This window comes from Chiloscyllium punctatum, chromosome 15 (genome assembly GCF_047496795.1).
Source record: "Chiloscyllium punctatum isolate Juve2018m chromosome 15, sChiPun1.3, whole genome shotgun sequence".
Taxonomy (NCBI): Eukaryota; Metazoa; Chordata; class Chondrichthyes; order Orectolobiformes; family Hemiscylliidae; genus Chiloscyllium; species Chiloscyllium punctatum.
The window spans coordinates 9,243,351-9,266,305 of NC_092753.1; the positions used below are offsets into that span (position 1 = coordinate 9,243,351).

The 22,955-nt window shown below is 40.8% G+C and overlaps 1 protein-coding gene across 1 annotated transcript in view; it reads left to right on the forward strand.

The window, feature by feature from the left end:
• htr2aa (5-hydroxytryptamine (serotonin) receptor 2A, genome duplicate a) overlaps positions 1-14,514 on the forward strand; it is a 453,098-nt gene extending 438,584 nt beyond the window's left edge. Inside the window, exon 4 of the mRNA XM_072584579.1 lies at positions 9,979-14,514. Within this exon, the coding sequence (XP_072440680.1) occupies positions 9,979-10,838 (860 nt within the window). The 3' untranslated portion in view covers positions 10,839-14,514. The remainder of the gene's footprint in view (positions 1-9,978) is intronic.
• The last annotated feature ends 8,441 nt before the right edge of the window (positions 14,515-22,955 follow it).

Here is a 22,955-nt window from a genome sequence, read left to right on the forward strand (position 1 = left end):
AAATTACAATCTGTAATGATCATTTATCAGCAGACAATTGGTAATTTAGTTCCACAGTATGATCTAACAGGTACATTAATATGGAAATGGACTTGTAAATTTAAAATCTACCATGGAATTAAGGTTGATAAGTATAGCAGCCAATATTTATAAACCCATTATCAAGAGCTAAAATTCACTATAAAGGGTAAGATAGCTGTAGAAAACCAGCAGGCTGTAACGATGACTGCATTTCACAGAACTGCAGAAATGGTAGCCATCTGGTACATCAGGCTGACTGTTGCCAGTGAACAATATATGGTTCAGAATCTTGACAGTGAACATTATTCATAAGCCATTCTAATGATTTGTGTAAAATAAACTGATTTAGTTTTCAATTTGAGATCCAAAGTATGCAACTTCACTTCAAGATTACAGACTATTATTTCTTGGAAGAATAATCCAAACCAAGTTGAATGTATAGATGGGCTTGATTCAGCTTCTAAGTCATTGATTGAGATTAAATCAACTTGACTGGAATGTCAACAAGTGATATTTATCAACCTGGCTGTAGAACTGTATGCTTTAAAGGGAGAGAAATATCCCACACTCCACAGAGACTGCCAGCACTTTCTGTTTTTATTTCTGGCCTCCAGCATCCACAGTACTTTAACATTTTACATTCTTAAAGGATCAGATTTGTACGTAGCTGTAACATGGAGCTGCACTGTAGTTGAACAGTCATCATCATCATTGGCGGTCCCTCGCAGACAAGGATTACTCTCTTCCACTCTCAGGGTGAGTCCATAGATGGCTGTACAGACTGATGCTGCTTCCACAAACTCTGCCACACCTGGGGCAAATGGTGGTCACAGGAAGGGTTGGGTGCGGTGTTGGTGTGGCAGCGCGCTCCACTTTTCCCCAACAGCAAGTCTCGAGATGCTCAACATCTTCCTGGATGCTCCTCCTCCACCTTGAAAACTCTTGGGCCAATGATTCCCAGGTCTCTGTGCGAATGGCATACTTCGGCAGTGAGGCCTTGAGGTTATCGCCGAAGCATATTCCCCCTCCACCTGGGGCTCGTCTGCCATTTTGAAGCTGGGAGTAGAGTACTTGTTTGGGGATTCTTGCCACAGCTGATCATGGCCTTCTTTGACCTTACAAAGGTCTTTGACACCATCAACCAGGAAGCATTATGGAACATCTTTTGCTGTAGCTGCACCACAAAGTCGAACAGTCAGATCATGGGGAGAAACAAGGCATGCTTATTGAGCATTTGAGGTTGAAATATTTGTGCTCCAGCATACAATTGCTATAACCACCAATATTTGCACTGTGATTTAAGTGCATGTTCTGTCACTGGTGCCTGCAATAGCAGTTAATATTAAAACAAATGCACTTTTGGATAGAACATACAATAGAAAGTCTTTACATACGTGCCACTGATTAATGTGAAAGTCAGCAGTAGGCAGCAGTATTTCACTCTGACAAATGATGGAGGGATATTTGCAATAGAATATGCACCAGATTATCTCAAAGGCATCTGGGCTTCTTCAGGAACTGAATGGAGGAGTGGAATTGACATTGGGTACTGAATTTTCATTTTGTCAAACATATTGATTTGAGCACAGATTGGGTTGGGGTAAACAGAACCGGCAACTTTTGAGTGTATTGGAGAAGCCCACTCTAATGCTCAGCCTCACATGTTGAACTGACCATGCAACACTAGACCATGTACATGGACGTAAGGAGGGGCAGATTGTTCATTTCTACCTGCTAATTGCTCAATGTGGATGATATCCATATACTCTCTTCAATTTGATGTCAGCTCAGTGGATCCCCCAGGCTTGCTGAAATGCACCAGTTAAACAGGAGTGAGTGTACAGCATTAATTGAGACATCGTAGTAAGCTGAAGAAAATATGGCACTCGGTACAACACGTGCCTATTTGTTAGTGGAAAAGGATTGGCTCACAATAATTTTGCTGAGAGGTCATCCGTCTACAGTTTTGAAGTTACTTTCTAGACTATGGAGGTTTGTTTTGGTTCATCACAATAGCTCATCCTTGTACTGCCTCTGGCACCTCCAAAAGCACCACAAGGACCAGCAAAAACACGAGCTGCAGAAAGCAGACCACCAGAGGGGGGACCAGCAGAGAGCAGGTTAGCAGAGAAAGGTCCAGCAGAAAGGGGACCAGCAGAAGGAGGACCGGCAGGGAGAGGACCAGCAGAGAGAGGGCCAGCTGAGAGAGAATCAGCAGAGTGCAGACCAGCAGAGAGCCGAGCAACAGAGAGAGGATCAGTAGAGAGAGGACAGACAGACAGCAGACAAGCAATGAACAGAGCAGCAATTAGAATAGAAAGGAAGGGGAAATCATGCTTGACTAATCTTCTTGAATTTTTTGAGGATGTAACTCGGAAGATGGACGAGGAAGATCCAGTGGATGTAGTGTACCTGGACTTTCAGAAAGCTTTTGATAAAGTCCCACACAAGAGGTTAGTGAGTAAAATTAGGGCGCACGGGATTGGGGGCAAAGTACTAGATTGGATAGAGAATTGGTTGGCTAATAGGAAACAAAGGGTAGTGATTAACGGCTCCATTTTGAAATGGCAGGCAGTGACCAGTGGGGTACCGCAGGGATCCGTGCTGGGACCGCAGCTTTTTACAATATATGTAAATGATATAGAAGATGGTATCAGCAATAACATTAGCAAATTTGCTGATGACACAAAGCTAGGTGGTAGGGTGAAATGTGATGAGGATGTTAGGAGATTACAGGGTGACCTGGACAAGTGAGGTGAGTGGGCAGATACATGGCAGATGCAGTTTAATGTGGATAAATGTCTGGTTATCCACTTTGGTGGCAAGAAGAGGAAGGCAGATTACTACCTCAATGGTATCAAATTAGGTAAAGGGGCTGTTCAGAGAGATCTGGGTGTTCTTGTCCACCAGTCAATGAAGGCAAGCATGCAGGTACAGCAGGTCGTGAAGAAGGCTAATAGCATGCTGGCCTTCATAACAAGAGGGATTGAGTATAGAAGCAAAGAGGTGCTTCTGCAGCTGTACAGGGCCCTGGTGAGACCACACCTGGAGTACTGTGTACAGTTCTGGTCTCCAAATTTGAGGAAAGACATTCTGGCTATTGAGGGTGTGCAGCGTAGGTTCACGAGGTCAATTCCTGGAATGGCAGGATTGCCTTACACTGAAAGACTGAAGCGACTGGGCTTGTATACCCTTGAGTTTAGAAGACTGAGAGGGGATCTGATTGAAACGTATAGGATTATGAAAGGACTGGACACTCTGGCAGGAGGGAACATATTTCCGTTGATGGGGGAGTGCCGAACCAGAGGACACAACTTAAAAATACGGGGTAGACCATTTAGGACAGAGATGAGGAGAAACTACTTCACCCAGAGAGTGGTGGCTGTGTGGAATGCTCTGCCCCAGAGGGCAGTGGAGGCCCAGTCTCTGGATTCTTTTAAGAAAGAATTGGATAGAGCTCTTAAAGATAGTGGAGTCAAGGGGTATGGAGATAAGGCTGGAACAGGATACTGATTAGGAATGATCAGCCATGATCATATTGAATGGCGGTGCAGGCTCGAAGGGCAGAATGGCCTACTCCTGCATCTATTGTCTATTGTCTATTGTCTATTGAATGGTCATGCTTCCCTCCCCTCCCCCTTCCTGCACAAAGCCATCCCACAACTAACCATCCTATTACATCCCCCTCATTGTTCGCCAGTAGTTCATATTTTCATATACATCATTCAACAATTTGGAGGCCACTAAACAAACAGAATCCAAGGTGGGAAACTGGTGATAGACTGTGACATGTTTGTGTGTTCACTAAAGCGTGGAAACTTAGAACAGAAACTGCCTACTAAATAATAGAAATTTGCAACACACATTTGCACACACCCTTTCGTGCAACTACAAAGCTTTACTCTTGTTCTTTCTCTGACTCTTGTATGATGCAAACCAGTAACTTCAGTGGGGTTAGAGGCAGGCTGTTCAAACCCCAGCTCTGACTGATCAGATGCTGTTGGCGTTGAGATTCAGATCCTTTGAATTTTGGCACCACTGCTGAACCCAGGTGAAATGGCTCCATCTACATGTTTCTAGGGGTAGATTCAGCCATCAAGACAGAGGGGCACTGAGTGAGACGGAGCTGTGGCTGAGAGTTGGAAGCAATTTCAATCATGCACCCACTTTTCCATGTCCCCTTTCACTATGTTCCCTCTTGTGGTTCAGCTACACTTGATTGCATATCACTGTGCAATGAGAACACTCTCAGGCCAAAGTCTGACATATCTCACAAACTATTTAAAGAGGCAAGTATGATGTTGTCCAAGTCTGCACAATGGTATCAAAGACCTGCATTCCCTCCATTGATTGGAACGAATGGTGAAGGCCACTTTATCCTTTGGGGAAGACATTAGCTCAGTACCCTGTATCACTGACATCCCTTCTTTACTTCTCCTTGGGATGGACTGTTCCAATCTCTCTGTAACCACAGTCTAAATGCCGTTCGATGAATAATCAGTCAATGATTCAACTCTTTAATCAACAGCCCCCAAAGTAGAGACACTGTTTCCAGCAAAACAGAACTCTCACTGGGATGTACCCTATGAGATGGAGCTAACTGCTGTTCCAGTCTCTATCTGCTCACTGGGGAAGCATTGGTTGAAATCCCAATAACCTGCCTTACCATGGGGGCTGGGGGTCTGAGTGCTACGATGGAGCACCTTGAGAATGATTCCACTCCTGAGGCAGAGACCTCTGCTGACCTTTGCTGTGCAAGCCTGCTAGAAATAAAAGACATGAATCTGCCTGTTAGGGTAAGGAGAGGTTACGAGTTATTGTTTTGCAGATGATCATATGTCACTCACTTTTGACACCAAGTCAACATGACTGAGTGCTATATGACATGCCAGTGACTTTTCTTTCATTTTATTACCAGGAAGCTTCCCAGTCTCCCCATCCTCAATAGTTAGTGATGCTGAATTCCAGTGTTGATTCTCTACATTTGCCAGTTGTCAGATACTTGACAAACTTCTTTGTTTCTCTCCCTCTCCCTGCCATTCTGTGCTGTCTTTGTGACAAAGATGCAGAGACCAAGTGTATGCCTCTGATGGCAATCCCAAGTGTTTAAGTAATATGCACTTTCCAAAGATTTAAATATATTTCTGCTGACCGACAACTTTCCTCACATCACTATTCGGACATGTGTATGGCTATCTCCTTTCGCCCTTTAAACAAAAGAACCAATGATACAATCTCCTGGGAAGGAACCAAACTTTATAAACATGGTATAGCTCCCGCCTAAATACACCCAGCCTGGATTGTGGATAGGCCATCCCAAAACCTATCCCAATTTGGCATTTGAAGTAACACGACTTTTCCTTGGAAATTTCTGATTACTGTGGGTTACATCGAAGCAAAAGGCTTCATTATCCAATACTGAATGACACTCATAGCCAGATATTCTGAGAAAGGTCAGTAACGTGAGCACAACCTGCCTTGTAAAAGTTCAGAACTGGGCACAATCCTGAAGGTAAAGCAGGATCGTGAATATAAGGAGTGAGTGTCTGATGGGATTGGTGTGGCATAGTCACACACGAAAACCAAGATACCACATGAACAATTTCACCCTTTAAACAAAAGAACCAAGGATACAATTGTGTGTGTCTGGCAATCAACAATCACTGTTTGCTATTGTGACTGTGCGCAGACTTGTGGTTGTGATCTGCACAAAGGGCAAGTTTTCCAAACAAACTTTATAGATGGAGTGCTGGACTATAAAAAGGTCTTTCAGATGACAAATAAACTACGTCCTAGACTGCTCTCGCAAGCAGATGTTAAAGACTATGCAACACAATATCAGAACACTGTGTTCTTCCTCATGTACTGGCCAAATGTTTACCTCTCAACCAAACAGATTGTCAGCCCATTTTCACAGTGCTGTCTTTGGCAGTTTGCTGCACATACATTAACTGCTGTATTTCCTACATTGTATCAATCACTGCACTTCAAAAATATTGACTCAAAAGCTTTTTGAGGCATCCTCAGGTCATGAGTGACACTATGTCAATGCAAGTCTTTTGCTTTAGCCATTTTACATTGAAAATTCATTGCCGCTGTCCAGATGTTAAATTATGAACATGGACCATGATTGAGTTCTTCTACCATAGTAGCAAGTATCTCTGAACTCCATGTTCAAGTTCCATTCTGGGACTTAGAGTCACAGAGTCACAGAGATGTACAGCATGGAAATAGACCCTTCAGTCCAACTTGCCTATGCCGATCAGATATCCGAAATAAATCACGTCCCATTTGCCAGCAATTGGCCCATATCCCTTCAAACTCTTCCTATTCATATACACATCCAGGTGCCTTCTAAATAATATAATTTTACCAGCCTCCACCACTTCCTCTGGCAGTTCATTTCCTACACGCATAACCCTCTGTGTGAAAAAGTTGCCCCTTAAGTTTCTTGTATATCTTTTCCTTCTCACCTTAAACCTATGCCCTCTTGTTTTGGACTCCCCCACCCTGGGGAAAAGACCTTGTGTCTATTTATCCTATCCATGCCCCTCATGATTTTATAAACCTCTATAAGGCTACCCATCGACCTCCAATGCTCCAGGAAAAATAGCCTCAGCCTATTCAGCCTCTCCCAATAGCTTAAACACTCCAAAACTGGCAACAAATCCTCTCAAGTTTCACAACATCCTTTCTATATCAGGGAGACAAGAATTGCACATCGTACTCCAAAAGTAGCCTCATCAATGTTCTGTACAGCCAAATCATGACCTCCTAACTCCTATACTCAATGCACTGACCAATAAAGGCAAGCAGCAAATAGCAGAACAGTCAGCTGGGTCAGACAGAAGTGCAGGTTTATTTCTCTGTTTGATTCACTTCCCATGTGGTCACTGTGCCTTTTGTCTGTCTTCCTCCTTTTTAAAGTGCTGTTATTTTGATTCTTTTTCCCAAAGTTCCAAAACAATGCAACTGCTTATAAAACAGCCCCTAGAATTCAGGAAGCTCGATACACTGAAAATACCTTGAAAAAGGAGTAGCTCTTACAGCCACAAGTATTTCCCATCCTCCATCACATGGTAGCCAAGGAAGGTGCATTCGTAACTTGTTGATTATCAACCTTCGAATCCTCCCAATGCACACCAGTTGCCACCAGTAAGAGCAGGAGAGATTCCTCATCAGGCATACAATGGAGAGATGGACCCTCTACCAATACTGCTCGTAGCTCCAGATTACAACGAGCATGTAAAAAGTACCTGTCATCCCAGCAGCCCAGGCTCCAAATAACCTATAACATATCACCCCCATTATGGTCCATCCCATAATGACTTATGAGAAGCACAGACCCAATTCCTGCTGTGGAAGACTGGACTGGGGGGAATGCATTCACTATTATCAGTCTTCCACCTATCTCTAACAGTCAAGAACAAGTATATAATTCAGTTTTGATAGCCTAGTGGTGGTTTAGGTTGTAAGACATAATATTCTGCCCTTGACAGCTTAATTTACTTAAATATAAGTATTATAAGAAATAATTTGAAGCTCAAATCAAACACTGTTTTTACAAGACTTGAACATTACATTACATCTGTTAGAATGCACCATCGCTATTTCATCCTTTAGAAAATATTGCAACAAATCACAAGAGCAATTATCCAGCAAGTGGTCAACGTCCTGTCGATCAATTTGATCAAGCTGCTTGGCGAAAACACCAAATCACATTCTGCAATGTCTCTTTAAAGTTTTTCTTTCCAATGTGAGTAAAACATTTAATTGGAAGGCTCATACTATCCTATCAAAATCTACAATAAGCTGTTATTGCACACTGAGGCATCTAATTCTTTGTTCAAACCACTCATTTTAACATTAAGCATATATTTAAAGCCTCCTTTGGAATTTTCTAACCTTCGGGTTTGGGGCAAGATCTTTCTCAGTCCCTCTTTCTTGGAAACACCAACATGACCATTGGATAATAACGCAATTCAAGCCTTTTTACATTTCTCACCTTTTCTAGATTCTCTGCATTCCAAAAGCAGCAACATTTCTGATATTGCCAATCCAAGTCTATTTGTCTCTGTCTGTCACATAGAACAACTAGTTAGTATATTTGAAACAAATCAATCTCTTACCTAAATGCCCTCAGATATCACCCACAGGATTTTTTGTGATTGCAAAAGTGTTCCAAAATTCTGATTGGATATCAAAATGGAACTTTTTTTTAAACAAGTTTATTCATTGGTTTTGACTCTTTTATAAGATTTCAAGTTTCTTATGAATGTTCCATAGCTTCAGGTATCACATATCACTGTCTCTATAAAGTAATGAAGTGTATTGGGCATAACCACCCTGCAGCTCATACATCCAGCATTGCTTTCTCTCTCACTCATTTGAACTGGCCATATTGCTGCTGGGATAAATAACTCTGACAAATCTCAACTGAAAGTATGGTAATGTCAGCCAAAACTATTTCAGTTTCTTTCAGGATGTAGGTATTGATCTTATGGTAGCCATAATTAAGCCTGTGAGCACAATTTTTAAGTCTGACAGTAATCCATATTCAAAGTTTGTTTTATAAGATGGCTACAGGCAGTTCTTACAGAATTCCACTGTTTCTGTATGGGACAGTTTCTCAACTCAGCTTACTGCTGAAAGCTTACATACTGTTCAAGTGAAGAATTAATTGTTTTTTTAATTCATTGGATGAAGATGTCTGTGGCTAGGCCATCATTTGTTGTCCATCGCTAATTTCCCAGAGGACAGTTAAGAATTAACCACATTGCTGTGGATCTGGACCCATATGTAGGCCAGACCAGGTACGGATGGCAGATTCCTCCCCAAAAGGAAATTAGAGAACCAGATGGGTTTTTCTAACAATTAACAATGGACCATGGTCATCATTAGACTCTCCATTCCAGATTTTTATTGAATTCAAATTCCACCATCTGCTGTGGCAGCATTTGAACCCGGATCCCCAGAACATTTCTGGACTAACAGTCCAATGATAATACCGTTAGGCCATCACCTGCCCTTAAATCCTGGGCATCAATAAGAAGACTCCTTAATATCTAATGATGTTTACTGCACTTGCCTCTGGCATGGATAGAGAGAGTAAAGATGTGATGAATGATCCTTATTTCTCATTCCTAGATTGGAAAGCATAACTGAGAGTGATCAATCTGCAAGAGTCAAACAGTTATGAATTAAAGTGTTCGTCCAAAGATTTGAGGGCAGATTTTAAGCTTTTTTTCAATTCATTCACATGATGTAGCTATCGCTGGCTGGACCAGCATTTATTGCCCATCCCTAATTTCCCAGAGGGCAGTTAAGAGTCAACTACATTACTAAGGGTCTGGAGGCACCTGTAGGCTAGATCAGGTAAGGATGGCAGTTTCCTTCCTTAACTGTTGAACCAGATAGGTTTTTCAGACAATTGGTGATCAGATGTTTTTTATGGAATTCAAGTTCCACCATCTGCATGGCAGGATTTAAACCCAGGTCCTCAGGTATTACCTGGATCTCTGGATTAATAGTCTAGCAGTAATGCCACTCGGCCATCATCTCCCTAACATGTCAGATGTAAAACAAACCTATGGCACTAGTCTGAAAAAAAAACACGGGAGTTATCCTTGGAGCCCTGGCTAATATTTAACCCTCAATCAAAAACAGCAGACTGTCTGATTGTTATCACATTAAGTGGAAGCTTGCCACGTGTGAACTATCTGTCACGTTTCCAACCTTTCAGCAGAGACCACATTTCAGAAGCAAACAATTTGCTTTAAAGTGTTTTGAGTGTTCCTGCAGTTGTGAAAGGCATTATATAAATGGAATTTGCTTTTTCTCTTACTTATGAAAACATTTCAGATGAATAGTGTTTGTGTTAAAACCCATTAACTTGCATTTATCATTTTATTGCCGGGCACATTAACACATTCTTTTTGTCTCCAAATTATCTCCAAGGTATTTCAATGCCAATCCCAGTGTTTGGACTTCAAGATGCCTCCAAGGTTTTCAAGAATGACAGTTGTTCCCTGACAGATGAACATTTTGTCCTGGTGGGTTCCTTTGTGGCATTCTTCATTCCCCTCACAATAATGGTGGCCACGTACTTTTTGACAATCAGGGTACTACAGCAGGAAGCCATCTTGTGCTTGGATGTTTTTAAACCCAAGCCCAAATGGACGAACCTTCGGATGTTTCTCCAGAAGGGCCCACTGGCGGCCAACTCCTCAGACAAAGCAGCCATGTTAAAGAAATATGAGATTAAAGGGACATCATCTCCTCAGATATCATCTTGGTGTTCCTCAAATAAGGAGCTGGGGATTTCAGGGAGACGGTCAATGCAGTCAATTAGCAATGAGCAGAAGGCTTCAAAGGTTCTTGGGATTGTGTTCTTTCTTTTTGTCGTGATGTGGTGTCCATTCTTTGTAACCAATGTGATGTCTGTGATGTGTATCAAGATGTGCGATGAAGAACTCATTGAAGAACTCCTCAGCATATTTGTCTGGGTGGGATACCTCTCTTCCGGTATCAATCCACTTGTATACACACTTTTCAACAAGACCTATCGATCAGCTTTCTCGCGATACATCCATTGTCAGTACAAGAATGAGAAGAAGCCCGCTCAGCAAATTCTAGTCAGCACAGTACCCACTCTAGCATCCAGCAAGGACAGACTGCAGCTCTCCAGTACTGAGAGCCTGCGAAACAGCACAGAAATGAGGACCAGGGCACATTCCGTTGAATCACTGGGAGAAAAGCATCAAGAGACTTCGAAAACTGAAACAGTTTATATCACTGAGAAGGTCAGCTATGTTTGAGTGTGACTTAAGACCCCTTATGAAATAGTGCATTTCTTCTTCAGGATTGCTAATGAAACAGGAAGTAACATGACACAGTTTCAAATGCTGCTATATTGCAATGTTGGTTATCATTTCCCAAACGTTACACACAGCAGAGCACAGGAAACTTGGCACAGTTGGATTTTCCAGTTTGGATTATGGGCAAAGAATCAGAAATAAATATATTTGACTAGACAAGTTATTATGTTGCGACCCATTACAATTGTCAAGTTATACTCAAACACATGTAGAAGGTACTTGGTCTAACCAATCCATGCTATGTTTATGCTTCACTCAAACCTCCTCCTATCATTGATAAGCCATCGTAACCTTCTATGCCCTTCTCCCTCATATACTTCCCTTTATAAGGCCCTTTCCCTTTTTGGTCTTCACTTGAACCACTCCTTGTGGTAGCAAGTGCCATATGCTCACCACTCTCTGAATAGAGGTTTCTTCTGAATTGCCTATTGGATATCTTGGTGACTATCTTATATTGATTGCCTCTTGTTATGCTGTTCTCCACAAACATAAGAATATAAGAAATAGGAGCAGGAGTAGGCCATTTGTAACATGGGCCTGTTCCTCCATTCAGTAAAATCATGGCTGATCTGATAGTGGCCTTAACTCCACTATTCTGCCTGGCCTGCATAACCTTTGATTCCCTTGTCAATCAAAGATCTAACACACAAGAGCAAATATTGCTTCTGTATCATTTCTATCAACACACTTCATTTTTTTTTAAACGTGCATTAGGATTGGTCACTCCCTTCCTTCATCAAAATGATTTTTTCAAAATTATTGTCAGCAATTCTATTTGGAAATTAAGTTTAGAATTTTATCCTGTTTCTGAACACCTTTATGCTCAGAACATCAATATTGTCGGCGCCTTCCTGGGATGCACTTGATTGGTTATTTGTCGAACTTCCAGACTGAACTAGAATCGTATATTCTATATTTTTCTTTTTGTTAGGAGCCTGCACAAAGTGACAGAAAGAAAACCTTTAGGCACGGAAAAGGTACAAATGTTGATATGTATATTTGCTGCTGTTTCATGGCTGGCCATCCGTGCAGTTCTAGTTTATATGATATGGTCAACATGTGACTTATTTAAAATGTTGTGAATATGAAGATTTCTCTTTATATCAGTTGTAATACCATGGAGAAATACATTATAAGAAATGGAAGAGTTGTACTAGTGCTCAGTTATCTGATAATCATAGCAGAGAAAGCTATTACTCTGAGGGCTACAGCACCTCTATATTTACAATACATTTGTGCAATAATGTATCTCTTCAGAAGCCTTTCTGGACTCTTGTTAAAAGGTAACACTTTGATTTTAGAGCCTTACCAACAATATTGAGTCTGGATTAAAATTCAGCACCTGTTCATTTTTAAGTGAATAAACAATATACAACAGGAACAAGGTAAAGGTTGATATTAGAACGATAGAAAAGGTTTCTCAGTTGAATTTACAGCTGTGTTTGAATTATTAAAATATGATCAAATGTTTCAGGGGTTCGCTGTACATATAAGCATTTTCAAATGTTTTATTCCTGTGTACATAAAGGTGAGACTAAGAGACAAAATGATTTATAATGTTTAATCTCTGAGAATCTTTCCCAGGTTTGACTGCATCTTCTCCTAGATCCCCATTTGCTTCTGCAGTTTAAACAGTGGGACCTCTACCAACCTTGATAGCAACGCATAGCAGAATAGTCTAGCAACATATTAGCAGAACAAAGTCATATATTTTGATATACATTTATTTCATGTCAGCTTCTGTGTTGCTAAGGAATACCAAAGGCTGTTGGGATATAGTATCATTGCCACCTTGAATAAATGCCTCAAAAGATCTGTTATGAAAATAGTGGGAGCTCCATTTTCTGAGATGAACTGTGACTCTGCTGAAATTCTCCTTTTAGCCTTTCAGTGTAAACATTTCTTTTCCCTTTTCAAGATCTCTACTTTCTTCCAGAGGCTTCTCTGCAATATCCATTGCAGGGGAGATGTGTAATAGGAGCCTAAGTCATGGAATTCCTACACTGCAGAAGTGGGCTATTCAGCCCATTGAGTCCATACCAACCCTCTGAAGAGCATCAGACCCAGTCCCAACCTCCCTCCACCCTCTCCCTATAATCCTGCATTTCCCATGGCCAGTCCACCCAAGTTGCATGTCGTTGGACTGTGGGAGGAAACTGCAGCATCTGGAGAAAACCCATGCAGACATAGGGAGAGCATACAAACTCTACACAGACAGTTGTCCAAGGGTGGAAGCAAACCCAGGTCCCCAGTGCTATGACGCAGCAGTGCTAAGCACTGAGCCACCGTGCCTCCCAAGTGAACCAAACCTTAACCTCACCAGCCCCTCCAAGAAGAGACCAGAATTGGATGATTAGCATTTTGGTACCACAGGCCAAAGGGTACAGTCCCTTTCAAAATGGAAGGAATATTTTGTAAAGTCAAATACTTTTAAAAACTTCTTGTAGATTGAGAAGATTCAAATTTACAAAGTTATAACAAGTTTTAAGCAGAATTACAGGGCCAATTACTTAATATCAGACAAAATAATCAATATTTGGGGGATTCCAGACTCCTGATCCTGCCATCAGTACTGTGTTGTAAACCTTTGGGTGGCAACTAACAGACAGACTTCCAAGCAGGAGTAGGCCATTCAGCCCAGTGAGTCTGCCTACCATTCAATGAGATCATGGCTGATCTTATAATCCTCAACTTCACTTTCCTGCCTTTTCCCTATAACCCTGGATTCCCTTGCTGATTAAAAATCTGCTCTTGCTGTTCAATTTAGGATGACGGACTGGTTCCTTAAGGCCCATTGCACTGGAAGGATGGCAACTCCATTGAGCACAGGGGCCACTGCTGAGGCAGTTAGGAGAGTGTAAGGGCCCTTCAAATTGGAGGTACATTTGCAAGTCTGCTTCATTTTTAAAAATAAGGAAGGCCCAAAGCCATCGGTGTAGAAGGGAAATTAGTCATGGTTGAGGCAGTGGTCTTTATGTTCTTACAGCTCATTCATTAGCTAAGAATGAAGGGAGACACCGCTGCCCAGAAGAGAAGACCCTATAAAACTGGTGAACAAGGCACACTGGCCTGACTGTAGACTTCAAAATGAAGGGCCAATCTGTTCATTTTTCAAGCATGACTGATTTCTCTCTCAGGGTGACCCCTGGACCTTTTGCAGGTGAGCCACTTCCACAATGCTGCTAGATTTGGTGAAGGAAGAAGGATTGGTCCAACACTGGAAAGGTGCCACCAGCATCTGAAACTCAACCCTACCTGGGGCCTTTGGACCAACTGATGGCTCGATGCCTCTGCAACCTTGAGCCTGCCTTCAACAAATACATGTAGCAGTGCGAACACCCACCAAAGAGCCAATCTTTGGAAAGCCCCCACTCTCCCATATCTCCATGATTCCTGTCAATTATTCTCTTATTTCTATAAGATTCTATTGTTCTCTGTTGGCTGCTTTCAAGTACTGCAGAAAATTACCTGTCTTGATTTCTTTTGTGCAATTAGTATGTAATGTGCTGAGATTTCACATCTCCTCTGTATTGAGAAGACACTGAACCTTGTTTTGAATTGTGTACAAAATCAAGACTTTTGTTGCTTTGGATGTGTATTTTGACTCTTCCATATATTGTGCCAATAAAAACCATTTCAAGAAACAATTCTAATTGGCATTTTAATTATTATCATAGCATTAATGAAAACGGTTAAAATTGAATCTTGGAAATGTTGTAACAGATTTATTTTTCTGTCGAGGCATTCCATTATTTCAAACACAGAGACGGTTCCAATTTCCATTTGAGCTGTTACTACAGCCACAGTATGTAATTTTAGTGTCAATTTGCCTGTACATACAAAGAAAAAACACAAATCCAGGCTTTAAGACTCAAAGCTGGTTTATGTGCTCTGACACATAGCCAAACTGATGATGAATTGCTATTTGGCTAATAGCATCAACCTTGAAATATTGTTAATTTAACATAGAATCTAGGGGCAAGAGTGGGCCATTCGGCCCTTTGAGCCTGTTCCACCATTCAATATGATCATGGTTGACTCTCTCTGAATTCCTTATTCATATTTCTACTTTATCCCCATACCTCTTGATGCCTTTATACTGAAAACATTACTGCTGTTTTTCTTGAACATAGTGATTTGGCCTCCACAGCCTTCAGTGGTAGAGAATTCCAGAGATTCACTCCCCTTTGAATGAAGAAATCTTTCCTCATCTCAATCCTAAATGATCTACCCCTGAGATTGTGTTCCCTGGTTCCAGACACTCCAACCAGGAAACACATCCTCCCTGCATCTAGTCTGTCCAACGCTGTTAGAATTGTATAGTTTCAATCAGATTCCCTCTCATTCTTCTAAGGTCTAGTGAATATAGGCCCAATTGGACTAATCTCTCCTCATAGGACAGTCCTGTCACCCCCTAGTGAACCTCTGTAAGTTCCCTCTCTATATCCTTTTGGGAAACCAAAACTACATGGAATACTTTGGATGTGATCTCACCAAGGCCTGTATAGCTGCAGGAAGACATCCCTACTTCTGAACTAATTTAAGGTTGTCCCAAATAGTCAGAAAATATTCATTTGTGTCACATTTTCCACAGATTTCCAAAGTGCCAAATAAATGGTTGAAAGGCCTTGACTTGAAATATTAATTCTGTTAATTTCTCTCTCCACAGATGCTGGTGGACCTGTTTAAAACTAAACAGTGGTTTGGTTTGTGTTATATTGATAAGTGCTCTTTAATGTTTGAATTATTAGACTTCAAGCCTGATTAAATGAGAACACTTATCTCTTTTAATTCCACAGGCTGTTTGTACAGAAGGACCCCCTGATCAGACTGCACCAAACCCTCTCTGACTGGTTATATTAATACATCATGTGCTTTTAATATGGAAATGTATCGACTGAAATACTTAAACATAGCATTATAGGTCCTAGCTCCAACACATATTACCTGTATATAACATTGGTATGGTTCTATGTTTTTAGTCAACCAGAACTATTTGCTTATTACTTGAGAAGCACAAAATTAAGGGAATGCAAATAAAAAGGCTTTTCCCGATTTAAAGACCTCAATTACAAAATGTTTGCAATAGGCTTCCCAGAGAAGGATCGACTGAAGTATACTGGAAACTGATTTTTAGCATTTCATGTAGAGTTCACCCGAGTCTGTGAAACTGTTGAAAGCCACTGGCTCATCAATCCCTTCCTTGTACCACAGTGGGAGTGCTGCACTGTCAGAGGTGCTATCTTTCAGATGAGACATTAAGGCAAACTCACTTCTGACTCTCAATGGAGGGAGAAAATCTGTGCGTAACCCTTTGTTCCCCGATTCAACTTTTATCACTCTGCCAACATCAATAAAACTAATGATGATCTGACCATTGTTACACTGCTGTGTGTGGGAGTTTGCTGTTCACTATTTCTTTTCTAATTCAGTCACGGGACATGGGTATCATTGACTATCCAGTATTTAATGCCTGATCTTAGTTGCCCTTGAGGAGGTGGTGGTGACCTGCCTTCTTGAACTTTAGGATAACTTTAGGATAAGGGGAGGCAGATTTAAAACAGAGATGAGGAGACATGACTTCTCTCGAAGAGCTGTGAACCTTTGAAGTTTACGGCCTCAGAGTGCAGGGGATGTAAGGATACTGAATAAACTTTTGGAGGAGACAGACAGATTTTTAATTAGCAACAGGTTAGAGGGTTATAGATAGCAAGCAGTAAAGTGGAGTTGAGGCCAAAATTAGATTAGCCATGATTGTACTGAATGTCAGAGCAATCTCGAGCAGCTGAATTACCTACTCCTGCTCCTTCTTCTAGTTCTTAAGTTATGGCAGGCAGAGCAACAGCTATAACAGGAACAAGGAGCAGTTGCAGAGGATGCCAGACCAGAGAACTTTCCAGAAAACAGGAGATAACACGACAGGGTCGGCACAAGAGAGGATTTTACACTATTCATTTAAACGCCTCTCACAGTGCATTTAACCCATTCCTTTCTGTACTCCTGCCTCTCTTCCACTAACCTGAAGGTGCTGACCCATAACAAAGACAGTACTCTTGTGAGACCCTCAATAGTGACCTTCAGTTGACTATTCAACCATGGGATTAGTGCACTCATACAGGCACTGGTAGAGGGTTTGTGAGCACTTCTCACATCTATGTTCTTGAACCAATCTTGCAGCTTGGTTTGTCTCAGGTATTTTGGTCTTTCTTAAACCTGTTGGACTATAACCTGGTGTTGTATGATTTTTAACTTTCTTAAATGAGTTTCTCTTGTATGATGTACACTACTATGATGTTCACTCTGAAATGAAACTGTTTTGCTTCAGTCCAGCTATCAAATCTATGGCCAGCTTTATAGATGGAAGTTTTGTTTGCAACTTCAGTCTCATCATCGTCATCATCATCATCATCACTGGCTTCTTTGTTTTTACTTTCATATTAGAATATATTAGCAGAATCTTTTAATCAGTCAGCTGATTCACAATCGATGCATCTTTGTTGACATTCATCCAATTCAGTAAATCTTCCTCCCTCTAATCTTTAATCACTGCAAGTACTGCAGGGTTGGATATGTTGTTGGCATAGTGCAGCAACTCTTGAGAGTGTCTCCTGTTATGCAACAGGATAGTCATCAAACATTAAGGCTGCCCACAGAGGGGACACAGTTACTTTGTCACCGGCATGTGTCCAAAGCATATCTTTGAAGTTAAATTCTTTTCAAAATTCTAGCTCAAAGATCCCAGCACTAACTGACAATAGCAGTCAGTGAATTTGGAAGGGTACTTAACCTTAAGTCATTGTAAGAGACCCTGATCATAAAGCTCAATCAGAGAGGTACAGTTATCAATATCAACCATGCACACAGTGTAGACTCATGCCATCCCTGTTCTTCCACCTTTTTTCTTTATTTGTTTTTGGTATGTGGGTGTCACTGGCTATGTCAGTGATTATTACTCATCCTTAATAGCCCAGAAGGCAATTAACAGTCAACCACATTGCTGTGAATCTGGAGTCCAGACCAGATGAGGATGGAAGAGTTCCTTCCCTAAAAGACATTAGTGAACCAGATGGGTTTTTATGACAATTAACTGTGGTTACATGCTCACCATTTTAGATTCCAGGTTCATTTTTAAGTTGATACAAATTTCCCCATATGCCAGGATGGGATTCCTACACAGTCCCCAGAATATTAGCCTGGGGTTCAGGATTACTGCTCCAGACTTTACCATTCTGCCACCATCTCCCTCAAAGTGGGGAGGTGGGGGTGGATCTCTGAAGTGGATCCTTGCAAATATTTACTCTTACACTGTAGGTTAAGTGGATTTTTTTGTTTGGGGAATTAACATTTCACCAAAAATGCTCATTTCACCTTTCTAACGAAGCCTAATTCACCATCTAAATTACTACTCTGCTTTAATGTATTACAGAATACCATAATTTTCTTAAAGTCACTGTCAGTTTAAAAAAAAAGCTGAAGGATCTTATCCTTTACCTGCTTTAAGTCACAACACTATGAATGACCCAAGCTTCACACAGCATTCATACTCAGGTGACCTTGTTTAACTTTTCAATAGTTCACCCTATCATTATACTCATAATGACACATTTATGCTTTGCTGTTCCCTTTAGATGCCATTTCAAACTGTTAAATGGTTAAATGTTGGGTACTTTGACAAGTGTTAAGTAATGGGAACTCTCGCTTGTTGCCAGCTCTTAAATACTGGGAAGTGCATTTACAGCAGTTAAATACCTGAAAATCCTCCTTGACACTCCGTAAAATGAGTTTTCTTTGGAACTGGAATCTCTGAGCGCTCTTTGGATAACTGGAAACTGGACTATAAAGTTTGCTAGATTGGAGAGGTATAACCAGTATTTGCAGATACTGGATAGGCAATGTTGGAGGCAGTTAAGAATGTCACAGGTTGCACTCACTCCCATGTGCCAGTCGCTCCAGGAAGGCTTGCATCCACAAGTCAATTCAATGGCAGTGGTCTTGGAAGTCACCTTGGGCATTAAATGTCTGTGCCAGTGAGTCTTTCCAGGACTTCACTATTCAATGGGAGAAGTATCCAAATGTTTGGCCACACTCTCAGTATCTGCTCCTACAGGCAAACTAATGCTATTAGTTTCCAGGGACTGAATGCCATTCCAGGTACCTTGGACCTTTGATCCTGTGAGCTAACAGCAGGATCACGACTCCCTGCGCAACATGATTGGCCACGGGTCTCGACTATATTTAGCTAGTTAGCGGCCAATGAGTGACTATGTGTCCCATCCCCAAGTGGAGGTATCATTCATTCCCTTTCCTACCATCATCAACTTCCCACTACCAAAGATCCCATCCCTTAAACCAGCTGACTATTCCCAGCACATTTTATTTTGATATCATTTATAAGTATGCCTCTGAAGAGCTTTCCCATTTCCTAAAACCTCACTTTCCTACCTTTCCCATATACTAACAACCACAACAATATTCAGCCAATATATCAACAACATACACCATTACATAGAGAAGATCAATTATGGCTCTGTGATCATTTATGGCAATCTTTTTTCTGTTATTTTAACAGAGGCATTGACAGTGAATGGATTACCACTGTTAAACAGCACTGGGGCAAGTTTGACAAAGTTTTTCTGCCCTTCCTGTTCTTTTATGGTCGCAGACATTCGGAGGAAGAGGCCACATAATAAGACCATAAGGTATAGGAGCAGAATTAGACCATTTGGCCCATTGAGTCTGCTTTGCCATTTGATCATGGCTGATATGTTTCTCAACCTCCTTCTCCTGCCTTCTACCCATAACCTTTGATCCTTTTGCCAATCAAGAACATATCTATCTCCGTCATAAAAACACAAAATGACTTAGCCTCCAAAGCCCTCTGTGGCAATGAGTTCCAAAGATTCACCACCCTCTGGCTGAAGAAATTCCTCCTCATCTCAGTTCTAAAGGGTTGTCTCCTCACCCTGAGGCTGTGCTCTCAGGCCTGAGTTTCTCCTACTAGTGGAAACGTCTTCTCCATGTCCACTCTATCCAAGCCTCCCAGTATTCTATAAGTTTCAATCATCCTTCATCCTTCATGACTTCATCCTTCTAAACTCGATCGAGCATGACCCAGAGTCCGCAACCGCTCCTTGTACAGACAAGTCCTTCATCCCCAGCAACATTCTTGTACACCTCCTCTGGACCCCCTCCAATGCCAGCACATCTTTCCTTAGATACAGGGTCCAAACCTGCTCACAATTTTCCAAATGCGCTCTGACCTCATCAGTACATCTCTGCTCTTATATTCTAGCCCTCTTGAAAGCAATGCTCACATTTCATTTGCCTTTTTAAGTCCACTTGCATCTCAACCATAAGAGAATGCTGAACTAGGACTCCTAAATACATTTGTGCTTCAGATTTCTGAAGCCCTTCCCTATTTAGAAAATAGTCTATGCCTCTATTCTTCCTGCCAAAGTGCATCACCTCACAATTTCCCATGCTGTACTCCATCTGCCACTTTGCCCACTCTCCTAGCTTATCCGTGTCTTTCTGTAGCTTCCCACTTCCTCAATACTACCTCACCCTTCACCTGTCTTTATGTCACCTGCAAACTTAGCAGCAATGCCCTCAGTTCCTTCATCCAGATCATTCAAGTATGATAATGAATAGTTCTGGCTGGTGCAGATTCACTGGGTCAAATTGCCTTTATCTGCACTGTATGGATTCTATAATAACTGTTTATGAGGCATGATCAGATTTTGACACACTTAGAAAGACTGAGGACAATTTTATGGAAAGGTACATAATGGAATACAGTAAATTGTATGCAAGACAGAGGAAATTGCATTTAGAAATTCCCCAATTTGTCATTTGTCAATTTGGCATTTTATGTTGTTGGACTGTTCCAAAGAATCAAGTATGGACAGACTTCTAGCTTTGGCGGGAGTTAAATTTGCAGATAAAGGTATGGTAGAATAAATGTTCGAAGCAATGAAACAATTCCTAGGAGAACATTCCTTCCTAACAGCATTTGTAGCACAAAAGGTGCAATCAGTGATACAACAAATAATGGAGGACACAGTGGTAACAAATTGGCTGGAACATTAGATGACAGTATGTTACTGCAACTGATAGCACAGGAAACAGAAACGTTGGTGATAATTTTTGAGAAGCAAAGAGCATTTAGGATTTACAACAAGCAATTGAATCCCAGAAATGCTCAGGATGTGGTCAATCAATGTTTCAGAGGCAATTCAAAGTACCATTATACCATGAAATGCCTCAAATGATATACAGTCGAAAAGTATTCATATCTCGACATGAAACAGAAAATTCAGAGGAAGAAAATTGAGATACAGATCAAAGAAAGGTCATTACATTGTTCACAAGAAGTTTCAGCTCAGTGATGAATGTATTTGTGGGAGTCTTTCAATTCTGCAGTTTTGGATAGTGGATGCATCTGTGTGTGGAATAGACCAGTCAAAATGCTATCAAGACTCTGAGTAAAGAGGATTGGGACAAAGTAAAGGAATTTGAGAGATCTGTCAGTTTTAAATTTGGGAATGATAATACTAACATATTTAACAAGAGTGGTTATTCTTTGTAAAGAAGCTGGAATCAATCATGTTCTTAGCAAGATGCAGTGTCTAATGAAATTCCCTTGTTATGAAGTCAGCTAATGATGAAAAAAGCACAGATGAAACTGGATGTGGAAAATGTCAAAGCTATTATATTTGGTAAAATTATGAATTTGCAAATTATACAATCAAGGCACTGTTGCATCCCTTTATTATGTGGAAAATAACTTTTCCACGAAAGAAATTAAAGAAATGTTATCAACATCAAGGTGTGTAAATTTAGAAGATTAAAAAAAACTTGTGATACAATTACATAGGCAATTTGCCCAGCTGCCCTTTAAAAAGTTAAAAGTTTTAGTAATAAATGCAAGAATAAGGGATGGGGAAAGGCTCAGAGAAGACACAAGTGGTAGTTGTGAGATTTGTAAAAAGTATTGAAGGACACAATTATGACCTACAGGAAGTTTGCCCTTAACAAGAAATTTCAATTAAGTAGTGGCCATGAAATTGAAGGTGTAGAATAAAGAATTCATTTTACATTTCACACATTTGGCAAACAGATTTAATCAGGTAACAATAATGCACAGTACAGATTAAAAAAAGGTTGTGGAGAAAGTCATGGAGAAGTAAATAAGGACTGAACTTGGATCACTACAACTTTCTTAGTGATAATGGCTGGGGGTGGGGGTTAGTTTTACATGATGAATTCAGAGATACGTTTATGAACACATAGTGATGAACAAAATGGCAGAAAGCACTTTGGCGGTGGGGTATGTGAAAAAAATCCATGCAGTAATAGATGAGATGGTTCATAAAAATATTGGCAGATCAGCCAAACTGTAAATTATCATCTTCGCCAGCGTGGGCTGTACATGCTGAAAATTTGTTGGAGATGGTGGGAGGATAAAGTTCACAGCACTTTTTGATACAAATCCAACATAGTTTCATTAGTCGTAAGTGATCAGCCCCCAGCTTTGGAAAGAGCTGGGATTAGTCCTACTTTTTCAGTATGCATATCGGCAGAAAGGATTTTATCAAAACTAGAGTCTCAGAAAGAATCCTGTGAGCCTTAAGATATAAGGTAAAGCCATTGGAAATCAGTTTGCATCAAAGCAATATGGTTAATTGTAAGACAGAGAGGCTTAAAGAATAGGGAGGCCAAGAGAAGGATATTGTTAAATACAGAAAAATAATAATTGTACAGCATGGACATTCTTTGAGAGTGCTTGAAATGAGTTATAAATGGGCAGTTTCTGAAGGAGTTATAGAAAACAGTAAGGAACCAGGTATTTCTCATATTCAAATGTTGCATAGCTATGAGGATGAAATTACCGCAATTGACAGTTTGTCTGATGTTGGACAGGTCAGTTCCGATAATCAATATGAGGCCATTTGTCTCAAAGGACAACTACCAAAAGTGGATCCAAAAGTCAAGTATTGACTAGAAGGAGCTAGTCATTGGAGAAATGTGACTATTATACATTGAACAGGGAAGGCC